Source organism: Aquarana catesbeiana, linkage group LG04, assembly GCF_042186555.1.
Source record: "Aquarana catesbeiana isolate 2022-GZ linkage group LG04, ASM4218655v1, whole genome shotgun sequence".
Lineage (NCBI taxonomy): Eukaryota > Metazoa > Chordata > Amphibia > Anura > Ranidae > Aquarana > Aquarana catesbeiana.
The window spans coordinates 178707928-178730489 of NC_133327.1; the positions used below are offsets into that span (position 1 = coordinate 178707928).

At 45.4% G+C, this 22562-nt stretch overlaps 1 protein-coding gene across 1 annotated transcript in view; it reads left to right on the plus strand.

Annotated features, from left to right (window-relative positions):
- The first annotated feature begins 20172 nt into the window (after positions 1 to 20172).
- SGPP2 (sphingosine-1-phosphate phosphatase 2) overlaps positions 20173 to 22562 on the plus strand; it is a 92416-nt gene continuing 90026 nt past the window's right edge. Inside the window, exon 1 of the mRNA XM_073625948.1 lies at positions 20173 to 20678. Within this exon, the coding sequence (XP_073482049.1) occupies positions 20448 to 20678 (231 nt within the window). The 5' untranslated portion in view covers positions 20173 to 20447. The remainder of the gene's footprint in view (positions 20679 to 22562) is intronic.

The following is a 22562-nucleotide window of genomic DNA, read 5'->3' on the forward strand; positions in this document are numbered from 1 at the left end:
GGCGTCGGTATTCCCCTAATATTGCTGTTTTGTCTAATAGCCGTCGCCAAGTGTTCCATCACCAAAACGAAAAGCAGGGGGGACAAAGGACATCCCTGCCTAGTTCCATTGGAGTTTGGAAATGGGGTGGATGAGGAGCCATTGACCAGCACAGAGGCTGTGGGATGAGAATAAAGCGCCATCACCTTAGATATAAATGAGGGACCGAGTCCAATCTGCTCTAGAGAGAGGTGTAGAAACTGCCAGTTGACCCGGTCAAATGCCTTCTCGGCGTCAAAAGAGAGGATACAGGTCTTTAGGTTGTGTTTGCGGATGTAGGAAATAAGGTGGATCGTTTTTGTGGTATTGTCCCTGGCCTCTCTACCAGGGACGAAGCCCACTTGATCTCTATGTATGATAGAGGGTAAGAGGGGTGAAAGGCGATTGGCTAGGATCTTTGCAAAGAGTTTAACGGCTACATTAAGGAGGGAGATGGGCCTATAACTAGTCCATTGAGAGGGGTCTTTTCCGGGTTTAGGTATGACTGAGATGGTGGTAGAAAGAAGGGATTTAGAGAGAGGGTGATCATCATCTAGGTAGTTGAACGCCGCAGCAAGAAGTGGGGCTAAGGAATGGGCGAATGATTTGTATAATCTGGGTGAGAAGCCATCAGGTCCCGGGCATTTTCCAGGTTTCAATCTCTTAATAACTAACAGGAAATCCGAAGTCGTCAGGACTTCATCTAGGGCTGTAGAAGCGGAAGGGTCTATTCGTGGGAGGGCCGTTTCCAATATGTAATTTTCCATGTCAGGGAGTTGTGTATTGTGTTTTGGAGACTGTTGAGGTTGTGTGGGGAGATTGTACAGTTGAGAATAATAGTGTTGAAAAGCATCCGCAATGCCCCTAGGAGTTCTAATCTTATGTTGGCCAGGATTGCAAATGTACAGTATGGGGCGTCGTGGAGGGCGAGGATGCAGGACCTTAGCTAGGTGTTGCCCGCACTTATTGGCCAGCATGTAATGACGATTTTGTCCTTTATCTCTAGCTATAAGTGTGTTTGCATCTAAGATACGGAGTAATTCTCTGCAGGTATTGGAAAGATCTACGAAGGTACTATGAGCGAGGTCTTTCTTATGTGCGATTTCTAAGGAGTGGATAGAAGATAGCAGTTTGGTGATATCCGCCGATCTAGCTTTCTTTAACCGAGCGCCATGTTGGATGAAAATTCCCCGTAACACACATTTCAGGGCTTCCCATTTGGTAAGTGGGTTGGTGTCGTCTGAGCGGTGATCTTGAACAAAGTTTCGGATTGCCTGCTCAATATCTGTTACACAGAGGCTATCTTTTAATAAGTTGTCATTTAAGCGCCATGAAAATGTCCTGTGTGATTTAGGTGGATGAGCTAAGCTTAAATGTGCGGGGGCGTGGTCCGACCAGAGAATGTTACCAAGGGACGCCTGTAAAGGGATAGCAAGTAGGGATTGGGACACGAGAAAATAGTCAATATGACTATAGGAGTTATGAGCAACTGAATAGCAGCTGTAGTCTCTCTCGAATGGGTGTTGAACCCGCCAGACATCCACTAATTGGGCAGAGTGTAAGAGTGATTTTATGTGTGTAAGGGTGGAGTGTGAAATAGAGGACTTACTGGAGGAGGTGTCCACGGCTGGCGAGAGGGTCACGTTTAGGTCTCCACCTAGAATAAAACAGGGGCCCCCAAATGAGATTAATTTGTCTATGCTTAGAGAAAAAGCTCCCCTGGTCCTGGTTTGGTCCATATACATTAGCAACTGTGAAAATAGAAGAGTTAGATTTTAGTTTAAGGAAAATAAAGTGACCTGCAGGGTCTATCAATTTGTCCAGAACTTCTGGATGAAAAGATTTATGGAAAGCCATTGACACCCCTTTGGACTTAGTAAGTGGGTTGGTGCTATGGAACCACTGGTGAAAATGGGGGTTGTTTAGGGTTGGGATGGCCGAGCCCTTAAAATGCGTCTCTTGAAGGAGTAAGATTTGGGATTTGGCTTTGTGGAAATGATATAAAACTTGGCTCCTTTTCTCTGGGGTATTAAAGCCCCTGCAGTTAAAGGAAGCTAAAGTTATATGATCTACTGGAGACATGGGACCGGTGGGGTGGAAGTAAGCTCAGGTTCTTCTGCTAGAACTCTAATGACCCATGTGTGCCCCAAGACCTGCTCAGGAGGGGGGTAGAGGAAGGGGAAGAGGGAGGGGAGAGAAACAGAGGTTGGGTACAGTGAAAGAAGAGGAATAGAAGAAATGAGGGAGACAAGAAAGGTGGACAAGAACCGTCTCATGCGTGCAGAAGCGGAGTGCATCCAAAGGTCAGACGGAAAGAGCCACCCTGAAAGACATAAGTGAAAAAGAAGGTTGAAACCACAGAGTGGTAACCTAAAACTGATCATGAAATATAATCGCATAGAAAATGAAAAGAAGATACTAAATAACGTAAACAGTGCAGTAATAAGCACTATTGGTCCTAAGTGGGGTTTAAACGTGGTAAGCACACGAAGCGTCCCCCGGTGCCGGGATCCCCACCATATAAATAACATGAATAACCTAAGGACACCGCTCACATACAACCTCAACCCTGGGTGTCATGTAGCGGGCCCAACTTGGCACATCTGCCTTTCTTCCACACTGTTACAGGAGTGCCCGATAGGGTGTGAGGGCCTCTCATGCACTGAGACAGTACATGAGATGCCACAGAGGTGGGAAAGGACGGCAGGGGGTGGTGATCGTTCTTCATCCTAAGTAGGATCAAATGAAACTCAGTGTGGAAGGAAAGCACCAATGTGGTAAATATAACATTGGAGAGAATTAATTGTAATAAAGCAAGGACCAAAATCTAAAATGCAGGAACAAATAAAACCTTCCCACACCAACTCCAACCCACCTCCCCACTCCCCCCACCTCATAGCAAAAACAATTAACTTTAGCCATGTGGAGTGAGAAAAAATGGTAGAGAACAACATGAGGGGGGATGCACCAAAAGGCCAAAAAAAATTTAAAAATTAGAAAAGTTTGTGTGCATCGCCTATAAACAATGCTATGTCAACCAACCTAGAAACCTGGTGTGGGAGTTGAGGCCCCAAGCCACGGGTGAGCGAATAAGTTCAACTCCAATGAAGGAGCAAAAGAAGGAAGAAGGTAGAGCCCTGTATTTCAAGGGGACATCGGTCATCATTTGGGGTGAAGCTCTGGGGCGCTTCTGCCTGCCGGACTTCTGCCATTGCGTGTTGAATGGAAGGCCAGGAGTGGTGGTTGGGGGAGGCCAGTCCGGTAAGGAGACCTGCGGAAGTTCCAGAGTGCTCAAAAATCGTGGTAAGTCTCCCAGGGTGCGAAAGAGGGCCGTCTTACCCTCGTGTTGGACTTGCAGTTGGAATGGAAAGCGCCATTGATATCTGATTTGTCTCTCCTGCAGGAGTGAAGTTAGGGGCTTCAGGGAGCGTCTCATGGCTAGCGTTTGGCGGGAAAGGTCTGGAAGTAGCATAACAGAGGTGTCGTTCAGCCTGATGGAATCCTGTGTGCTTGCCACTCGCATGATGTTTTTCTTCACTTTATAAAAGTGTACTCTACATAAAGTGTCACGGACTTAAGCAAAGTCCGGGTTGCGAGGGCCTGAGGTCCTGTGCACTCTATCCAATTCAATGTGGGTATCTTTGGGTTGTTGGAGCAATTGGTTGAAAATAGAGGTCACAGCCCCTGCCAGGTCTTTATGCTCAATGGTTTCTGGGATACCACGGATTCTAATATTATTCCATCTGTTACGATTCTTAATGTCGTCCTGGTGGTACATGAGCTGTTAGATCAGGACAGTATGGGAATTCAAAGTTTCCTCATGGGATTGCAGGGTCGTACATATACCCTCAGCGGTATGCTCAACGTCCTCTATGCGGGTCCCCATAGCCCTTATAAGCTCCGCAATCTCCTGCTTGTATGTTTTTTCCATGCGGGAGGTGTAATGTTCAAAATCGGCTTTAGTTGGGAGGGAGTGCAAATATGTATGGAGGGATCGCATCTGCGATTCTATGTCCCATCCGTCCCCAGAGTTCAGGGATGCCTGTGACTGGTAGTAGGGGTTGTGCGGGCTGTGGTGGCTCTGTAGTGTGGGCTTCTGATTTCTTTTTAAAAATGCCACTTGCTAGGCTTTCATGTTGATCTAAGGTAAGGTGTTCAGGTAGATGTTCAGCATGGCAATGCATTTCCAGGAGGTCTGGCATGGCAACTTTTGTATTTCTCTAAGTACAGGTTTTCCTAAATTGCTTTAGTTTTCTTTTTTAGTCTTTTCCTCCCTCTGTTTTCACCTGGTGATCTGGCCAGTAACACACCTCCTGTATTAGAGTGCCTACACTCTTGAAGAAGGAACACAGGGGCACCTTTGGACAGCAGCATTGTTAACATTGGGAAAGGGGAGTGTTAAATGTACTAGCAGATTTAGATATAGTAACATATTGAAGCCAAACTCCAGCTCACACTTTATAATCAGTTGGAGCAGGGGTCTCCAAAGTACGGCCCGCTAGGACGCTTTTTCGGGCCCACAGCTAGAGACATCAGACTCACTGTAGGGACAGACTCTGCTCGGGTTGCGGGGCTTGCTCTGCATTCTCAGGCATTAAGGGGCCGTGCAGCGCAAGTCCTGCAACTAGAGTAACCTAACAAAGTCCAAATAATTTCGGTGCAGACCTGCTGCGCCTCCTGACTCCCGCCCCACATTTAAATTCTGTGTCCTTTATCGCTGTAATTTCACATACAGCAGGCCTGTGTAACAGTGGGGCGGGACCCTGGAAGTGCAATAGGTCTGCTCTAATGCCAGCCCTTCAGAGAAGCAGTACAGCGGTAATGGACACTGATCAACAGGGGTAGGGAGGGACTCTGATGGGGGGACACAGGTGTGATGGCTTTGATGTGGACACAAATGTACAGGGGGGCCCTGATGGGGACACAAGTGTGGGGGGGACTCTGATGGAGGACACACGTATGGGGGCTCTGATGGGGGACACAAGTGCGGGGACTCTGATGGGGACGCAAATGTACAGGGGGAGCTCTGATGAGGACAGAAGTGTGCGGGGGGGGGCCCTGATGGAGACACAAGTATGGGGGGGACTCTGATGGGGGATACAAGTGTGGGGGCTCTGATGGGGGACACAAGTGTGGGGGCTCTGATGGGGACACAAATGTGCAGAGGGGGCTCTGATGGGAACACAAATGTGGGAGGGGGACCCTGATGGGGGACACAAGTGGAGGGGCTCTGATGGGAGCACAAATGTGGGAGGGGGACTTTGATGGGGGACACAAGTGTGTGTGGGGGGGGCTCTGATGGGGACACAAATGTGCAAGGGGGCTCAGATGAGGACAGAAGTGTGCAGGGGGAACTCTGATGTGGGACACAAGTGTGTGGAGGGGGAGGGGCTCTGATGAAGACACAAGTGTGCAGGGGCGCTCTGGTGGGGACATTGATGGGGGACACAAGGGTGGAGGGGCTTAAATTCTGTGTCCTTTATCGCTGTAATTTCACATACAGCAGGCCTGTGTAACAGTGGGGCGGGACCCTGGAAGTGCAATAGGTCTGCTCTAATGCCAGCCCTTCAGAGAAGCAGTACAGCGGTAATGGACACTGATCAACAGGGGTAGGGGGGGACTCTGATGGGGGACACAAGTGTGAGAGCTTTGATGGGGACAGAAGTGTGCAGGGGGGCCCTGATGGGGACAGAAGTGTGCAGGGGGGCCCTGATGGGGACAGAAGTGTGCAGGGGGGCCCTGATGGGGGACACAAGTGTGGGGGGGACTCTGATGGGGGACACAAGTGTGGGGGGGACTCTGGGGGACACAAGTGTGGGGGGGACTCTGATGGGGGCACAAATGTACAGGGGGGCTCTGATGAGGACAGAAGTGTGCGGGGGGGGGCCCTGATGGAGACACAAGTATGGGGGGGACTCTGATGGGGGACACAAGTGTGGGGGACTCTTATGGGGGATACAAGTGTGGGGGCTCTGATGGGGGACACAAGTGTGAGGGCTCTGATGGGGACACAAATGTGCAGAGGGGGCTCTGATGAGGACAGAAGTGTGCGGGGGGGGGCCCTGATGGAGACACAAGTATGGGGGGGACTCTGATGGGGGACACAAGTGTGGGGGACTCTTATGGGGGATACAAGTGTGGGGGCTCTGATGGGGGACACAAGTGTGAGGGCTCTGATGGGGACACAAATGTGCAGAGGGGGCTCTGATGGGAACACAAATGTGGGAGGGGGACCCTGATGGGGGACACAAGTGGGGGGCTCTGATGGGAGCACAAATGTGGGAGGGGGACTTTGATGGGGGACACAAGTGTGGGGGGGGCTCTGATGGGGACAGAAATGTACAAGGGGGCTCGGATGAGGACAGAAGTGTGCAGGGAGAACTCTGATGTGGGACACAAGTGTGTGGAGGGGGAGGGGCTCTGATGAAGACACAAGTGTGCAGGGGCGCTCTGGTGGGGACATTGATGGGGGACACAAGGGTGGAGGGGCTCTGATGGTGCCAAAAATGTGGGGACTCTAATGGGGGACACAAGTGTGCAGGGAGGCTCTGTTGGGGTAACAAATGTGAGAGGAGGACTCTGATGTGGGAAACAAATGGGCAGGAGGAGTTTTAATGGGTGTAAGGAGGTGGCTCTGAGGGGACACAAGCGTGTGGCAGGAGTTCTGATGGCGTCACAAATGTGCAGAGGGGGCTGTGATGGGGACACAAATGTGCAAGGGGGGTGTTAATGGGGACACAAGCGTGCAGGGAGAGTCTGATGGGGACACAATTGTGTGGGGAGAATCTGTGGGTACACAGATGTATGGGGAGACACAAATGGGCAGGGCGGCTCTGATGGGGACAGAAGTGTGCAGGGCGATTCTGACAGGAAAACAGAAGTAAAGCCCCATACACACTATTCGATTTTCTACAGATCTTTGTCTTCAGATTTACCAAAACCATATAATGAGGTCAAACCTTAATGCCCCGTACACATGGTCGGACTTTGTTCGGACATTCCGACAACAAAATCCTAGGATTTTTTCCGACGGATGTTGGCTCAAACTTGTCTTGCATACACACGGTCACACAAAGTTGTCGGAAAATCCGATCGTTCTAAACGCAGTGATGTAAAACATGTACGTTGGGACTATAAACGGGGCAGTGGCCAATAGCTTTCATCTCTTTATTTATTCTGAGCATGCGTGGCACTTTGTCCGTCGGATTTGTGTACACACGATCGGAATTTCCGACATTGGATTTTGTTGTCGGAAAATTTTATATCCTGCTCTCAAACTTTGTGTGTCGGAAAATCCAATGGAAAATGTGTGATGGAGCCCACACACGGTCGGGATTTCCGACAACAAGGTCCTATCACACATTTTCCGTCGGAAAATCCGACCGTGTGTACGGGGCATAAGAGTTTCAATTTGTATGCAATCAGGCAGGCCCTTGCACTACATGGTTTTGGTAAATCCGAAGACAAAAATCTGCAGAAAATCTAATAGTGTGTATGGGGCTTTAATGTTTAGCCCTGGTGCACGAGGCTCCGGCATTTAGGTGCGGGCGGAGAATACATGTGCACCATCCAGCCCTGCTGATGGTAGCCTTTTTTTAAACACTTGGCGTCCACCATATAGCACAATGACGGCGGCAAAGTGGTTGTGATATCCTGACCGGACGTGATCAGGATAACACAGCCGGCACGCAGAGCGGCGATCGGAGGTGCGGTGTGTCAGTCAGGCTTCTTACCAATCACAGCTGATCATCGCATGAACCAGGAAGTGCCGGTAAACGGCATTCCTCGGTTCACGCTGACAGGCAGAGCCGATCAGCGGCTCTCCCTGTCGGGGGGGGGGTCTGTGCTGATAATCAGCGCAGCCCCCATCAAAAGGTGCCCATCCGCTGCCACTCAGTGCCCAACATCTGCCAGCCTGTCCTGCCCATAATAAACGCATGTCAGTGCCCGATCAGTGCACTATTTTACAAGTAGTGAACTTATCTTTTAATTCTTAGAATCGTCCTCACACAAACTAGTAAGTTGATAACTATAACTAAATTTTGATTAGTAAACCTGTAGAATTATAATCATTAAAGAAAAAAAGTTTGGATTTAATGTCCCTTTATCACAAGTTTCAATTAAAACATTTTTTTAGGTATAATACAAAACAAATCTTAACCACTTAGCGCATAGCTCCCAACTCTCCCTAATTTGGAGGGACTGTCCCTTATTTGGAGCAATGTCCCTCTGTCCCTCATTCCTCCTCATTTGTCCCTCATTTTGGTCTGATCTATATAGTGGGAATATAAAATGTACTTTTTATCTTTCAAAAAGTGGTTCCCAGTGCTAAACCTTTCACCTGATTTCTAAATTGCTGCATTTGTAAATTCCAAAAGCCAATATAAAGGAATAGTAGTGGTAAAGAAAGCACTTGTGGGTTTAACCAATCTTATTTTTTTTGTACAATTCTCCTTTAAGGGGGCGTGGCAAGGGGTGTGTCCTATGCCTGCATACTTTTGCTGATAGGTTTCCCTCATTACCATCTCTAAAAGTTGGGAGGTATGTTAGCGCCTGTCTGCCCGCATTGTACTGCGGATGGGCAGCCACTGTAGGCAAAGCAAGGTACTGGTAGGTTGGGTTTAGGGCGCCTACCTCCATGTTTGATTGTACACAGCGAGAGCCTGTCAGCAAGTCCTGGCCAATGATTCATGGCTGGGACGCGCTGATCGGCTATGTACATTTACAGTGGTGAGCTCTGTGTTGACATTGAACACAGAGCTTTGTACACAAGGAACGATCTCTGTGTTTCTCATCCCTGCTTTACTTAGACTTAAGCCTCGTACACACGATTGGATTTTTCGACGGGAATTGTGTGATGACAGGCTGTTGGTGGAAAATCCGACCGTTTGTACGCTCCATCGGACAATTGTTGTGTAACATCATCTTTCACATTATACAAAAAAATTGGGCTAACTTTACTGTTAAGTTTTTTTTTTTAATTCATTGAAGTGTATTTTTTCCCAAAAAAATGCCTTTGAAAGACCGCTGCGCAAATACAGCGTGACATAAAATATTGCAGCGACCGCCATTTTATTCTCTAGGGTCTCTGCTAAAAAAAAATATGATATATATATATATATATATATATATATATATATATATATATATATATAAAACTTTTTTTTTTTTTTTTTTGGGGGGGGGGGGGGGGTCTAAGTAATTTTCTAGCAAAAAATACTGATTTTAACTTGTAAACAACAAGTGTCAGAAATAGGCCTGGTCTTGAAGTGGTTAGCAACAAAGCAAAATATGAAACATTTACTGTATATATGAAATATTCCATATGAATAGTATGCCTTTATATATCCAGCCAGCAGTTGGAGTTAGGCCATCCTTTGTTCCATTGAAGTTCCATTGATGTAAAAAGATTGTTTTTTTCAGAACAATTGACTGTAAACAACTCATTCCTTACATTACTTATGTAAGGGGCAGTTCACACAATAAAAACAGTCTTGATGCGTTCCAGATGCTTTTCTGCATGCGTGTTTTTGACACTTTTTTTATGCATTCCATTCCTTTTTTCATGCATTTTGGGTGCGTTTTTGATGCAGTTCAGTGCATTCCCCCCCTCCTTTTTTCATAACCTTAAGGCTCCATTCACATCTAGGCATCCCGGATCACGGCCGCAATCTCAGCAAATCACAGGACGCCCTTGCGATCCCCGCCACTTCCAATGGCCCCCCCGATTGCAGCACGATTTTGCCAAGATTGTTGCCTGACGAATCGCAGTACGCCTGTCGCCCAAAAGAAGTTCTGGGTGATTAAGGGTCACAGGCAGAATCACGGCGATTCCACCCGCGATCCGGTATGCCTAGATGTGAACAGAGCCTGAATAAGGACGTATGTGTGTTCCAGTGCATTTTTTATGCTTTTTACAGTGTTCCAGTACAGTCCAGTGCAGGAAAAATGCAGCATATTCTACTTTTTTTTCTGGAACTAGAACGCGTTGGAACTGCAAGCACTGGTGTGAACTATGCCATTGAAAACTATATAACCTACTTTCCATGCGTTTTTTTATGCAGAAAAAAAACCGCACTGGACTGCATGTGGTGTGAACTGGCTCTAAGCCCTAAAATACAATGTAACTCTGCAACAACAGTCACATGTGTGCTATAATTGCTGCCTCCATGGACTTCTTAATGTCTTCCTGTGTTCTAAGACCCCTTTGGATATGTAGATGCTGATATTGGGAATCAAAGTCAAGGTCTGCCATACCCCTTCCCACAAATAAATATTGGTCTGTGTGTGTGGTAGGTTGTTTTATTGGCAGAATGGGAGGCACAGGATGCAATGAGCCCGCCATCAGCTTTGCTGCCTAAACCACCCTGAGTTTCATGGTGGGGTCAGCCAGGAGAGGGTGTCTACTTTTAAATGTTGTAACTTTATATAATATTCAATATAGAAAAGTTTATTTTAATTATTTAACACCAATCGTACAGGGTTATAATGGATTTGGCGAACTGTGACTTGCTGACAAGAAACATAACTGCTGGTTACGAAGAAAACTCAGAAATAGGGATACTGTTAAAAAAAAAAAATAATTCCAAGACGTGAGGAGGGAGCCTTCAATACCCAAAAACTAAAAATTGGGTACAATGGACAACTCAGTACAAAAACCATCCTGACAACAATAAGCATGTTATCTGTAAAGCACCAGGCGGTATCATCACTGACAATAGGACAAAGTGCGTATTTACACTTAGTGACAGAGTAGACGAGAATACACAGGAGAAGGTAGGGCATCACTAAAGAGATCCTCCAACCTGCATTAAGGAACTATCTACTGTACAGTATATGTCCTTATCAAGGACCATGATCTGATAGAGTTGATAACTTTAAAGGTCATACCAGATAAGCTAATGCTTGGATATTGGCAGCCTGGCCATATACCTTCATGTCTTAGTCTATAAGATCTGAATCTTCATTGCTGCTATTATAATAGCAATAGCTATGCTATTACCTTTTGTGCAGATGCAGTTATATTCTGGCCAAATTTTCAATCAGATATGTGAGAGAATGCAGAGCAGGCAGGGTAATGCTAGCCCTATATGAGCCCATTATTGGCAGTTTATGTCTTAGTTCATATATTCTACCCCAATAGCAGGCGATTGAACATGCCTAGGCCCAATTTACTATTGCTGCTGTGAATGTAAATTACTCTCCAAATGACACCTATACTCCTGGATATCGGATGTGAGACTCCAGCTGTGCATCTACCTGTGTGTGTGTAGCACCCTGGAGTTTAGGACTGATGCTCCTCACAAATTTACTTGCCAGGAGTAGTTATCCTGGTTGATTGTTATGCCCCGTACACACGATCAGATTTTCCGACAACAAATGTTGGTTGTGAGCTTGTTGGCGGAAAGTACGCCCGTGTGTAGGCTCCATCAAACATTTGTTGTCAGACTTTCCGCCAACTAATGTTGGCTAGCAAGTTCTCAAATTTTCCACCAACAAAATTTTTGCTGTCGAACTTTCGGATTGTGTGTACACAAGTCCATCACACAAAAATCCACGCATGTTTGGAATCAAGTACGAGCCAGAAGCGCTTGGTCTTGTAAAACTAGCGTTCGTAATGGAGATATCACGTACGTTTTGTATGTCACTACGTTCGTAATTGTTGGCCAACATTTGTGTGACCATGTGTATGCAAGACAAGTTGGAGCCAACAACCTTTGAACAAAAATCCACGATTTTGTTGTTGGAAAGTCCGATCGTGTGTACGGGGCATTAGAGATCTATTGAATTCTCCCTAAGTTTGGCCTTGTTCCACTTTTCTCTTCTACCACTAGGCGACCGAGTACTTGGTGGTAATAGATACAAGAAGGGCAACCCAAGGTCAGGTTATGGGTATATGGTTATCTCAGCCAATGGGCAGGGGTTTTCTTGAATCCCTTGGCCTGCTGGGAGAACCTATATATTCGGGTGAGGTCAGGTGATCTATGTTCTGTGCCACCTGGATGGCTGTCTTGGTGGACGTGTGTTGTGTGCCCCAGGCTGCTAGGCTGGAGATTGGGCCTATCCCAGGGGCATCTGGCTGCTAGGCTGTCTGAGGTCCTATCCAGAAGCAAAAGAGCAGCGCAGGTTTGGGATTGTGGCTGGTAATCCATCAAGAAGTGATGGTCGTGATCTGAGGTAAAGGGGAAGCTGTCGCCAGTAAGAGACTATCCATCTTATTACAAGGGACCACAGTGAGTAACTGAAGCAAGTAATAGAGCAGTATTTTCACCAACCGGGGACGGTGAAGAATCGGGAAACTTCAATGGGAATCAAGCCAGGTACCCAGCCATTCGAGGTGACACTTGCAGAGCAGCCTTATGTGTCAAGCTAGGGAACGAGCAGGCCAGCGTGGGTGAAGCTTGAGAGGTATCTAGAGTGCCAAGCTAGGGATCCAGCAGAGAGGCGGGGGTGACCCTTGAGGAAGATACCACCATGAAGATTGGAGGAGCTCAAGGGATTCAGTGGCAGTAAATCGCTGGGTCTAGTGAGAGACCGGAAGCTCAGTGTATTGAAGAACTACAAGGAGAAAATGTAGTGAAGGTTGAAAGAACTGTTACGCTTTGTGTTAGGAACTGTTAAAGACTGTTGCCATAGGAGACAGCATTCCTGCACATGCAGATGTGGCATCTTGCTGGATGCATTTCCTCACATGGCTGTCCTCCTATTGAAGTCTCGGAGTTTGCCAATTAATCTTGCAACTACCTAAGGGTGTCCTGGCCCTAACCCTCTCTCCCCCCAAAAATACAAAAAGGACGGTTAAGAGGAATAAAACCTCTTTTGCATCTAAGAAGTGTCTGGTGCCCAATAACTTTAACCATCTTACCCCCACTATGCCTCACAACCCATCACATACAGAAGGATGTCAGCTATCCCTGGCTCTAGAGGTTCTCATCAGACCAAAGGAGGCCTGGAACCTTGCTACATTCGGCGCCCAACGTGGGGCTAAGGCGTTGTCCTTGCAGCCGTCACCCATGGTAACCGGCTTCAGATTCATCGGGACTCCGTGGCACACTAAGCGCGCTGCGTTACTACTCACCTCGAGGCACTCAAAGGTATCCTAGATCTTTTACAATCCTATAATGTATACTCCACAAGAAAAAAAATTGTGCCGCTAAAGTATTCGGGTTTGGCTTGAAGAAAAGGTGGCAACCCTATCTCCAACATAGATTCACTAATTTCTTAAAATATATGTGCAATTTTTCTAAAACAGTTAATAAAGCTGAACTCCAGGATAAGTGAATAGTGTCTAAATACAAGAGTTGTGTGTATTCTTACTTCAATTCTGACGTGCTTTGTGTATTTATTTCAGATCTGTGCAGTAATTCAGTGTGAAACTTCCCATCTGTGCATGAGCTTCCTGTAATAAAGACCAGTCACTGCTGCTCCCTCTCTTTGTGCAAAGTGACTGATCTTGTCACCGCCCCCTCCTCTAGTTTTCTGAAAGGCAGCTTCTCCTGGGGGGAGCCTGTTGGCCCCCTCCCACAGCTCTCCTCTCTGCCTGGCTATGTGCAGCACAGTGATGATGTCACCATTTTTATATGGTAATAACTGGGTTTGCAAAGGCATTGCCTGGGCACTAAGTGGATTTATATCCTTTGTGGTCATTGAGAAATTAATATAAATACAGTACACCAATCCAATGAGTCACTGCACTCCCAAAAGTTTCTTGCTAAATAGTTGCTTTCTTTATCTGTAGCAAACATCTTCTGAGATGTACATTAGAAGATGTTTGCTACAAATCAAGTAACTATCGAGCAAGAAACTTTTTGGAGTGCGGAGACTCACTGGAACGCTATAGCGGTGGCTGATTGGAGCCTGCCTGTTTCCAGCATCGGATACGTAGGATGTGCAGTTCACCTATTTTATATATACATACATACAGTGGGGACAGAAAGTATTCAGACCCCCTTAAATTTTTCACTCTTTGTTATATTGCAGCCATTTGCTAAAATCATTTAAGTTATTTTTTTTCCCTCATTAATGTACACACAGCACCGCATATTGACAGAAAAACACAGAATTGTTGACATTTTTGCAGATTTATTAAAAAAGAAAAACTGAAATATCACATGGTCCTAAGTATTCAGACCCTTTGCTGTGACACTCATATATTTAACACAGGTGCTGTCCATTTCTTCTGATCATCCTTGAGGTGGTTCTACACCTTCATTTGAGTCCAGCTGTGTTTGATTATACTGATTGAACTTGATTAGGAAAGCCACACACCTGTCTATATAAGACCTTACAGCTCACAGTGCATGTCAGAGCAAATGAGAATCATGAGGTAAAAGGAACTGCCTGAAGAGCTCAGAGACAGAATTGTGGCAAGGCACAGATCTGGCCAAGGTCACAAAAAAAATCTGCTGCACTTAAGGTTCCTAAGAGCACAGTGGCCTCCATAATCCTTAAATGGAAGACGTTTGGGACGACCAGAACCCTTCCTAGAGCTGGCCGTCCAGCCAACCTGAGCCATCACGGCAGCCCTCCACCAGTCGGGGCTTTATGGCAGAGTGGCCCGACGGAAGCTTCTCCTCAGTGCAAGACACATGAAAGCCCGCATGGAGTTTGCTAAAAAAACACCTGAAGGACTCCAAGATGGTGAGAAATAAGATTCTTTGGTCTGATGAGACCAAGATAGAACTTTTTGGCCTTAATTCTAAGCGGTATGTGTGGTGAAAACCAGGCACTGCTTATCACCTGTCCAATACAGTCCCAACAGTGAAGCATGGTGGTGGCAGGTTCATGCTGTGGGGGTGTTTTTCAGCTGCAGGGACAGGACAACTGGTTGCAATCGAGGGAAAGATGAATGCGGCCAAGTACAGGGATATCCTGGATCCTTCTCCAGAGTGCTCAGGACCTCAGACTGGGCCAAATGTTTACCTTCCAACAAGACAATGACCCTAAGCACAGCTAAAATAATGAAGGAGTGGCTTCACAACAACTCCGTGACTGTTCTTGAATGGCCCAGCCAGAGCCCTGACTTAAACCCAATTGAACATCTCTGGAGAGACCTAATAATGGCTGTCCACCAACGTTTACCATCCAACCTGACAGAACTGGAGAGGATCTGCAAGGAGGAATGGCAGAGGATCCCCAAATCCAGGTGTGAAAAACTTGTTGCATCTTTCCCAAAAAGACTCATGGCTGTATTAGATCAAAAGGGTGCTTCTACTAAATACTGAGCAAAGGGTTTGAATATTTAGGACCATGTGGCATTTCAGTTTTTCTTTTTTAATAAATCTGCAAAAATATCAACAATTCTGTAAATATGGGGTGCTGTGTGTACATTAATGAGGAAAAAAATGAACTTAAATGATTTTAGCAAATGGCTGCAATATAACAAAGAGTGAAAAATTTAAGGGGGTCTGAATACTTTCTGTCCCCACTGTAATTTTTCCTTCCTGGGACTACTTTTGGTAGTTCCTGACAACTGCAGAACGTGAACATTCCACAAAAGTAGCAGTTTTGGAGATGCTCTGCCCTAGTCGTCTCGTCTAGTATAATTTGGCCCTTGTCAAAGTCACTCAAATCCTTATTCACAAGTCTGTAGTGGTAGTGTCCAGGATTGGCATCTTTCGAGTGGACTATAAGTCACAGCAGCCCCTTCACACTGTAGCAGGGTCTTGAGGGCAGAAGTGCCTTACTTGTCATCCCAAAGTCAGCATGTTCAGCAGGCCAACAGGACGGAGTTCGGCAGTGGTACCAACAGTTTCTTAGCTCCCAGCCTCTTCGACTCCCTGGGTATAGACCATTGCCCTTTTTATAATGCACAAAACCAGTGTGTCAAGCCCAGGAATGCCCACCAAGAACTAGGAAACACATTTAATCCTAACCTTCCCAACTGGGGTAGCACTAAACTTTTTTACCTGCCTACAAATGGAATCAAGGTGAAATTAGTTGTTCTTCTAAAGCTGGCCATAGAGTGCTCTACTAGTACCACCCAGCTCGACAAAAAACAATTGAATCAACTGAGCCATGGAGGAGTGAGTGAGGATAGCCTTACTTAGGCTTCATGTACACGGGATGTTTTTACAACCTCTCTTGAACTATTTAACTTTACAGATAGTAACCCACGTTTAAAACGTCAGTTTTGCCACATTTACATGCCATGTTTAGCGGCGTTTTGCCGCGTTTGCGTTTAGAATTTTTTATAAAAATATATATATATATTTTTTTTTTTTAAATAGCCAAAAATGAAAAACGCCTGTAAACAAATGTGGCTAAACGCGAGTTACCGTGTTTAGAAGCGCTCGGCGCTTGAAATGCCTCTAAACTCAGCTTCTGAATCAATTTTTTGCATTCCAAAAAAAGCCTCTAAACTCAACTGTCTAGAAATGACTATAAACGACCCTGTGTACATGTACTGATAAGGCAACATAAAGGAGAGTTCAGGAGCAGTTGAAAAAAATGCTCAACTGCTCCTAATCGTCGGTTTAGCAGCAGCAGTGTACATGAGGCCTTATAGCCTGACTTCTCTTGTATGTTATCTTATCAGTACATGTACACAGGGTCGTTTACAGTCATTTCTAGGCAGTCGAGTTTAGAGTCCTTTTTTGGAAAGCAAAAAAATCAGTTCAGACGATGAGTTTAGAGGCATTTCAAGCGCCAAACGCTGCTAAAGGTGGTAACTCACATTTAGTTGCATTTCGTTTACAGGCGTTTTTCATTTTTGGCTATTTTGAAAAAAAAAAATGTTTGTTTTTTTCAAACGCTTCTAAACGCAAACGCGGCTAAACGCGTCATGTAAACGCAGCAAAACGGACGTTTTAAACGTGGGTTACTATCTGTCAAGTTAAATTGTTCAGGAGAGGTTGTAAAAATGTCCCCAGGGTACAGATAGCAGCAAAGTCCCATGAGGAGATCAGACCTTGCCTAATACTGTACATTCAAAACTAAAACAAGTATCTTGGGGCAGGAGTTAGACTCATTCACACCTGAAAGTTTTTATGCATTTCCCTAAATATGACAATGCTCATCAAAATTCCCAGTCTTTTGTGCTCTTCACATCAGTTTGCTCAGTCCCTTGAAGTTTGGAAAAATACATGAACTTTTTTTGGAGCTTTGTTGCACATTTTTTAGCCCCATAGACTTTAATATACTGATCTGTAAACATGCGACACATTTGTTTTTGTAACTGAACAATTGTTCTTCTCTCATCCTCCTCTCATTCCACCCAGGAAGCCTGGCTTAGAAAAAAACATGGAGGAGCAAGGCCTTGCTATGCTGGATGTGGAGGCATGTGTAAGGTATGTGTAAGGTGCAAGAACACACCATTCTTTGACTGCAGCGGAAAGGAACAGAGTGGTTCTCATCACAACAAAACCCCTCTACTCAGTTTTCTGTCGTAGCCATTTTTTGAGGGTTATGAGAAATGGCCCTCCTCAACCAGGAAATTGCGCTAAACTTGTAGTTAAATAAGAGAACCAGAACCTTCGTAAAGAGAATGAGTGAGTTTATTTAATAAAGTTGGCAAAGCCTCCATCCAGGACAGGGCCTTAGTGAGCAGAGAGGATTCAACTCCTGCAAAATTAACAAGTAATCTAAACAAAGTAAGTGAGAGAAGAGGAACTACTGCTGCCAGAATGTGTCATTGACTATAAGTATATACAGTAGATACACACCAGTATGGCAATAATACAAGCTTTATAAAAGAAAAGGATAATAAAAATACATTCAATGTACAAACAGGTAATATCTACAAAAGGCCCAACAAGAGTCCTGGTGGAATTGTCATTATGGGGTATTGTTTGTGGAATTTTGAGGAAAATGCTAAAGACCTGGAAACAAGATCAGCAGTGATAGGGAGATCCTCCATGTCCAACTGGTCTGGAACACAGCTTCTCACCATCAGAAACCGTGGTGTAATACTGAAGAGCTATTGGTCAGGCTGTCTATTCTGCTTCTTAGTCCCTAGTAACTTCTAATCTGCCATGCAACCGGAACTCTAACTATCAGGAGTGGCCTTTGAATGTCTAACCTGGCTCTAGCCAATGCTGGTTATTGAGCACTGAGCACCAGGGGATTGTCTGTTGACAGACTGTTGTCCTAAAATCTTACCGTTAGTACACTCCTTTTGACAATTGTCATCCAACATTCAGCCAACAAATATTGGATGGCAGGCTAGTAAATTTTTGGCGGACAGCGGTTCGACGTCAGATTTTCGTATCGTCAGTACACAAATCCGTCACACAAAAGTCGAAAGTACAAACACACATGCTCAGAATCAATGCTCACCAAACACGAAATTAGCAAAAGGGGCCTAAAGGGTGGCGCGCAAGAGCTGAAATTCCTTGTAGTACATCACTACGTTCGTGTTTGTGGCACGACAATTGTGTACCGTTAGTATGCAAGACAAGATCCTGGCACACGCCCTTTTGTCAAAAATCAGACAACAATCATACCGTGTGTACGAGACTTTAGACTCCATACGCACTATTAGATTTTCTGCAGATTTCTGTCTTCAGATTTACCAAAACCATGTAGTGCAAGGGCCTGCCTGATTGCATACAAATTGAAACTCATATGCCACGTACATACGATCTGACTTTACGACATACTTGGTCCGGCGTACCGGATTTCGTCGGACAATTCGATCGTGTGTGGGCTCCAGCGGACTTTGTTTTCTCAAAAGTTTGACGGACTTAGATTTGAAACATGTTTCAAATCTGTCCGACGGACTCGAGTCCGGTCGAAAAGTCCACTCGTCTGTATGCTAGTCGGACGGACAAAAACCGACGCTAGGGCAGCTATTGGCTACTGGCTATGAACTTCCTTGTTTTAGTCCGGTCGTACGTCATCACGTACAAATCCGTCGGACTTTGGTTGATTGTGTGTAGGCAAGTCCGTTCATTCGGAAAGTCCGTCGCAAAGTCCGTTGAAAAGTACGCCGGACAAAGTCTGCCGTAAAGTCCGCTCGTGTGTGCGCGGCATTAAGGCTTTAGATCAAACATAGACATAAGACAAACGTCTCTATAAAGGTTTCAACTCTATGATAAACATTCTTTTATTTAAGACTGTCAATACTCAAGTCACATTTTCCTTAGATTTGATCTGCTAGATCGGGCAAATTTATTGATAAATAACTATGTATTGCTAATCAACTCTAAGAAATCTATCATGTGTTTCTGTAAGTCTTTTTTTACATTTATAAATGTGTAATGGTCCTTTCACATGGGTTTTCTGATGAGATCTGTCTATCAGTTTTTCAGGCAGACCTGATTGGAAGCTTTGTGTAAGTCCATTGGGGCTATATGTCCACACTACTCAATTTCAGCAAATAAGAGGTTGGCAAACCTGTAAAATCTCGTACACACAGTATGATTGTTGGCCAACCGAGCGTTTGCTTTTTGTCAAAAGGGCGTGTGCCAGGATCTTGTCTTGCATACTAACGGTACACAATTGTCGTGCCACAAACATGAACGTAGTGCCTGTCTTATTTTGGCACAGCTATAAGAGTTCAGGTTCTCTTGAATATAATTTTTAAACCTGTTTTGTGAGCAGAAAAAATGATTAAAGTTTTTGGAACAATACTGGTCTAGTGAGCACTGATTTATGCCTGGCTGTCTGTAGTGATGAAACAACTTCTGTTCCCCTGTATTAGGGATGGAGTTGAGGCATACGCTTGTCTGTGCTGGATGTACATCAGGCTCAGGTAGATATTTATGTAAATTGTCCATTCCAATATAGACTTGTGCTGTGTATATACAGAAACTTGCAATCACTATGGAGATGAATAGGACTTTTGTTGCAGCAAAGACAATTGCCATACACATTTACTATATATCATCTATTGATAGAGATCCTATGCCTCGCTTCATTCATTATGAATTTAAAAATATATGGCATGGACTGTGACTAATGTACCTGGACTGCAATCTAATATACATTGCCGATAATCCTCTCTTTTTATGCAATAAAATGCATTTAAATAAAGAATTTATTTTTAAAAAAAATTCTATGGTTATACAGACACAAAAATCAATGTAATTTGTATGATAATCTATTCTCAATTCAAAGTAATGTAGTTACTCATTAATCCTGTTCACAGTGACAAAGATCTTCATAAACCATTCCCTGTGCTGTACAGAGCCACCCTAAACTGGGACAAAGGTAGAACAAGTCCGACCTGTCTTTGCAGACATGATGGAGGGAATGGCTCCTTCACTCATGTAAGGTGTGCTGCTGCTTCTGCTTGGATGGAATCGGCAGGGAAAGCGTTACAGTTGCAGATTCAGGTACTTGGTAGTAAGGTGTGTGCAGGTGCAAGGACCTCCCTGAACACCTGTTTCCCACGCTCTCTACTTTTTGCAATATCAATACTGATCAAAGGGCATAGCAAGGGCTGGACCTGTTCTGTTACCTCTTTTCTAGTTTCAGTTACATAGAACATGGCCCTGGAGCTGGTCAAAACTCTGCAGGATCCTCAGCTGGTGGCCCAGTTCCAGAGGTTTTGTGGCCTGACCCTTCATCTAAAGGGTGAGACTAATGGGGCTGCTTCAGGGCATTCCTCTGCCTACAGGGGAAGCACAAAGAAGACTGCAAGAGGGAAGGCTGTTCCCCAGGAAAATGGTCACAACATCTACAGCAATGGATCATATGCAAATGGGACACATAGGCAGGTAATACGCTCACCTTCAGTTGTTTTTGGAATAACAAACACTTGAATGATACTTGTAATCTGAGACTGTGATACTCTTCTCTTCATTCATGCAAAGGAGAGATACAGATTCAAGCAAATAATGCTGTTTCCCATAACAACCTATCAGGTGTAATGTTCCATACTCTACAGTCTAATTGCTGAACAATTCATTGAATTTAAGCATTAATGTTGATGGCACGACTGCTTGTTCTGTATGGTACCAATCATAGGTGTCACCAGGGGGTGGCTATCGAGGCTGGAGCCCCGAATCTGGAGCCCATAGCCTCGAGTCTCTTGTGTCCCTGCCTATCCAGCGGAGCACCCCTCCCCCTCTTCATTATCTCTTATTAGTGGCCACCATTGCATAGGAGGAATCTCCCATGGTTGAGACACAGGTACTTTCATTCTATTACTAGGGTAGGACCCACTAATTTGGGGTACATTGTTGCATTAAGTGGGCTTAGTTAGCACTATATGACCATATAGTGTGACCAAACCCCCGTATTTTTGAATATGTTCAGGTGTTTTTAACTAGCCTTGCAGGATAAATGTCATTTTTGTATGTGTGCGCTGTAATCTGTTTTGTGCCTAACCAGCGGGTCACGGCTGCTGCAGACGGGCGGCATTAGAGGTGGAGGAGAGAGACAAGCGGGCGGACGAGCAGAGATGACATCATCTCTCTCCGCCCACATGTCACCACTCTTCCACCCTCACAGCCAGGCCACTTCAATGTGGGAGCAATGTGCGGCGGGGCGCAGAGAGATGACATCATCTCTCACTGCCCACCACACATCAGCGCTGTTCAGCCCTCACAGCGTGGGCCTCTTAAATGTCACAGGTGTGGCGGGGAGCAGAGAGATTACATCATCTTTCACTGCCCGCCCCACATCTCCGCTCTCCTACCCTCACTAAATGGACCAGTGCTGCCAGCCTGCTAACAATGCAGCGACAATGCACATTTGGTGGCACTGGCCGGCATGGCAAGTGACAACCCACATCTAGTGGCAGGTGACGTGGCAAGTGACAATCTGCAAATGGTGGCAGGTGACGTAGTAAGTGAAAATCTGCAAATGGTGGCAAGTGACAATCTGCAAATGGTGGCAGGTGAACGTGACAAGCGAAAATCTGCAAATGGTGGCAAGTGACAATCTGAAAATGGCAGGTGATGTGACAAGTGAGGTGGCAAGTGACAATCTACAAATGGTGGCAGGTGACGTGGCAAGTGACAATCTGCAAATGGTGGCAGGTGACGTGGCAATCTGCAAATGGTGGCAGGTGATGTGGTAAGTAACAATCCACATCTAGTGGGAGGTGACGGCGGCAAGTTAAAAAGCTGTATCTGGTGACAGGCGACGGTGGCAAGTGACATGATGCATCTGGTGGCCGGAGATCATGGGGCAAGTGAAGTGACACGCCCAGGGCTCCCACTGTTTCTACATTATGGTGAGTTGAACCACTTCATTATATATTAGAATGTAACAATAGAAACAATGTGCTTCAATCACCCTGACACCATATCAACCATGGTGCCATGATGATTGAAACGCCCTTGCCCCCGAAAAATTGCTTACCACTGGCGTGCCCACCTCCCCACCCGGACCTGCAAAAAGGTTGGTGACCGCTGCTATGGGCTCTAGCCCCAGATCTTTTGCAGACCTAGCAAAACCCTGGTACCAATTATAATTTGAGGCATCCGGGGATTTTAAGGCTAGGTTCACATATTTTCCTGCCATTTATGTGTGTCTTTGATGCATGTTTCAATGTGCATTTTCATGCATTCTGCATTTTATGTTTGGCTAATGAAAGTAAAAAAAGTAGAGGTTGTCAGGAGCTGGGGCTTATTGTCATGCACTAGAACACAAGA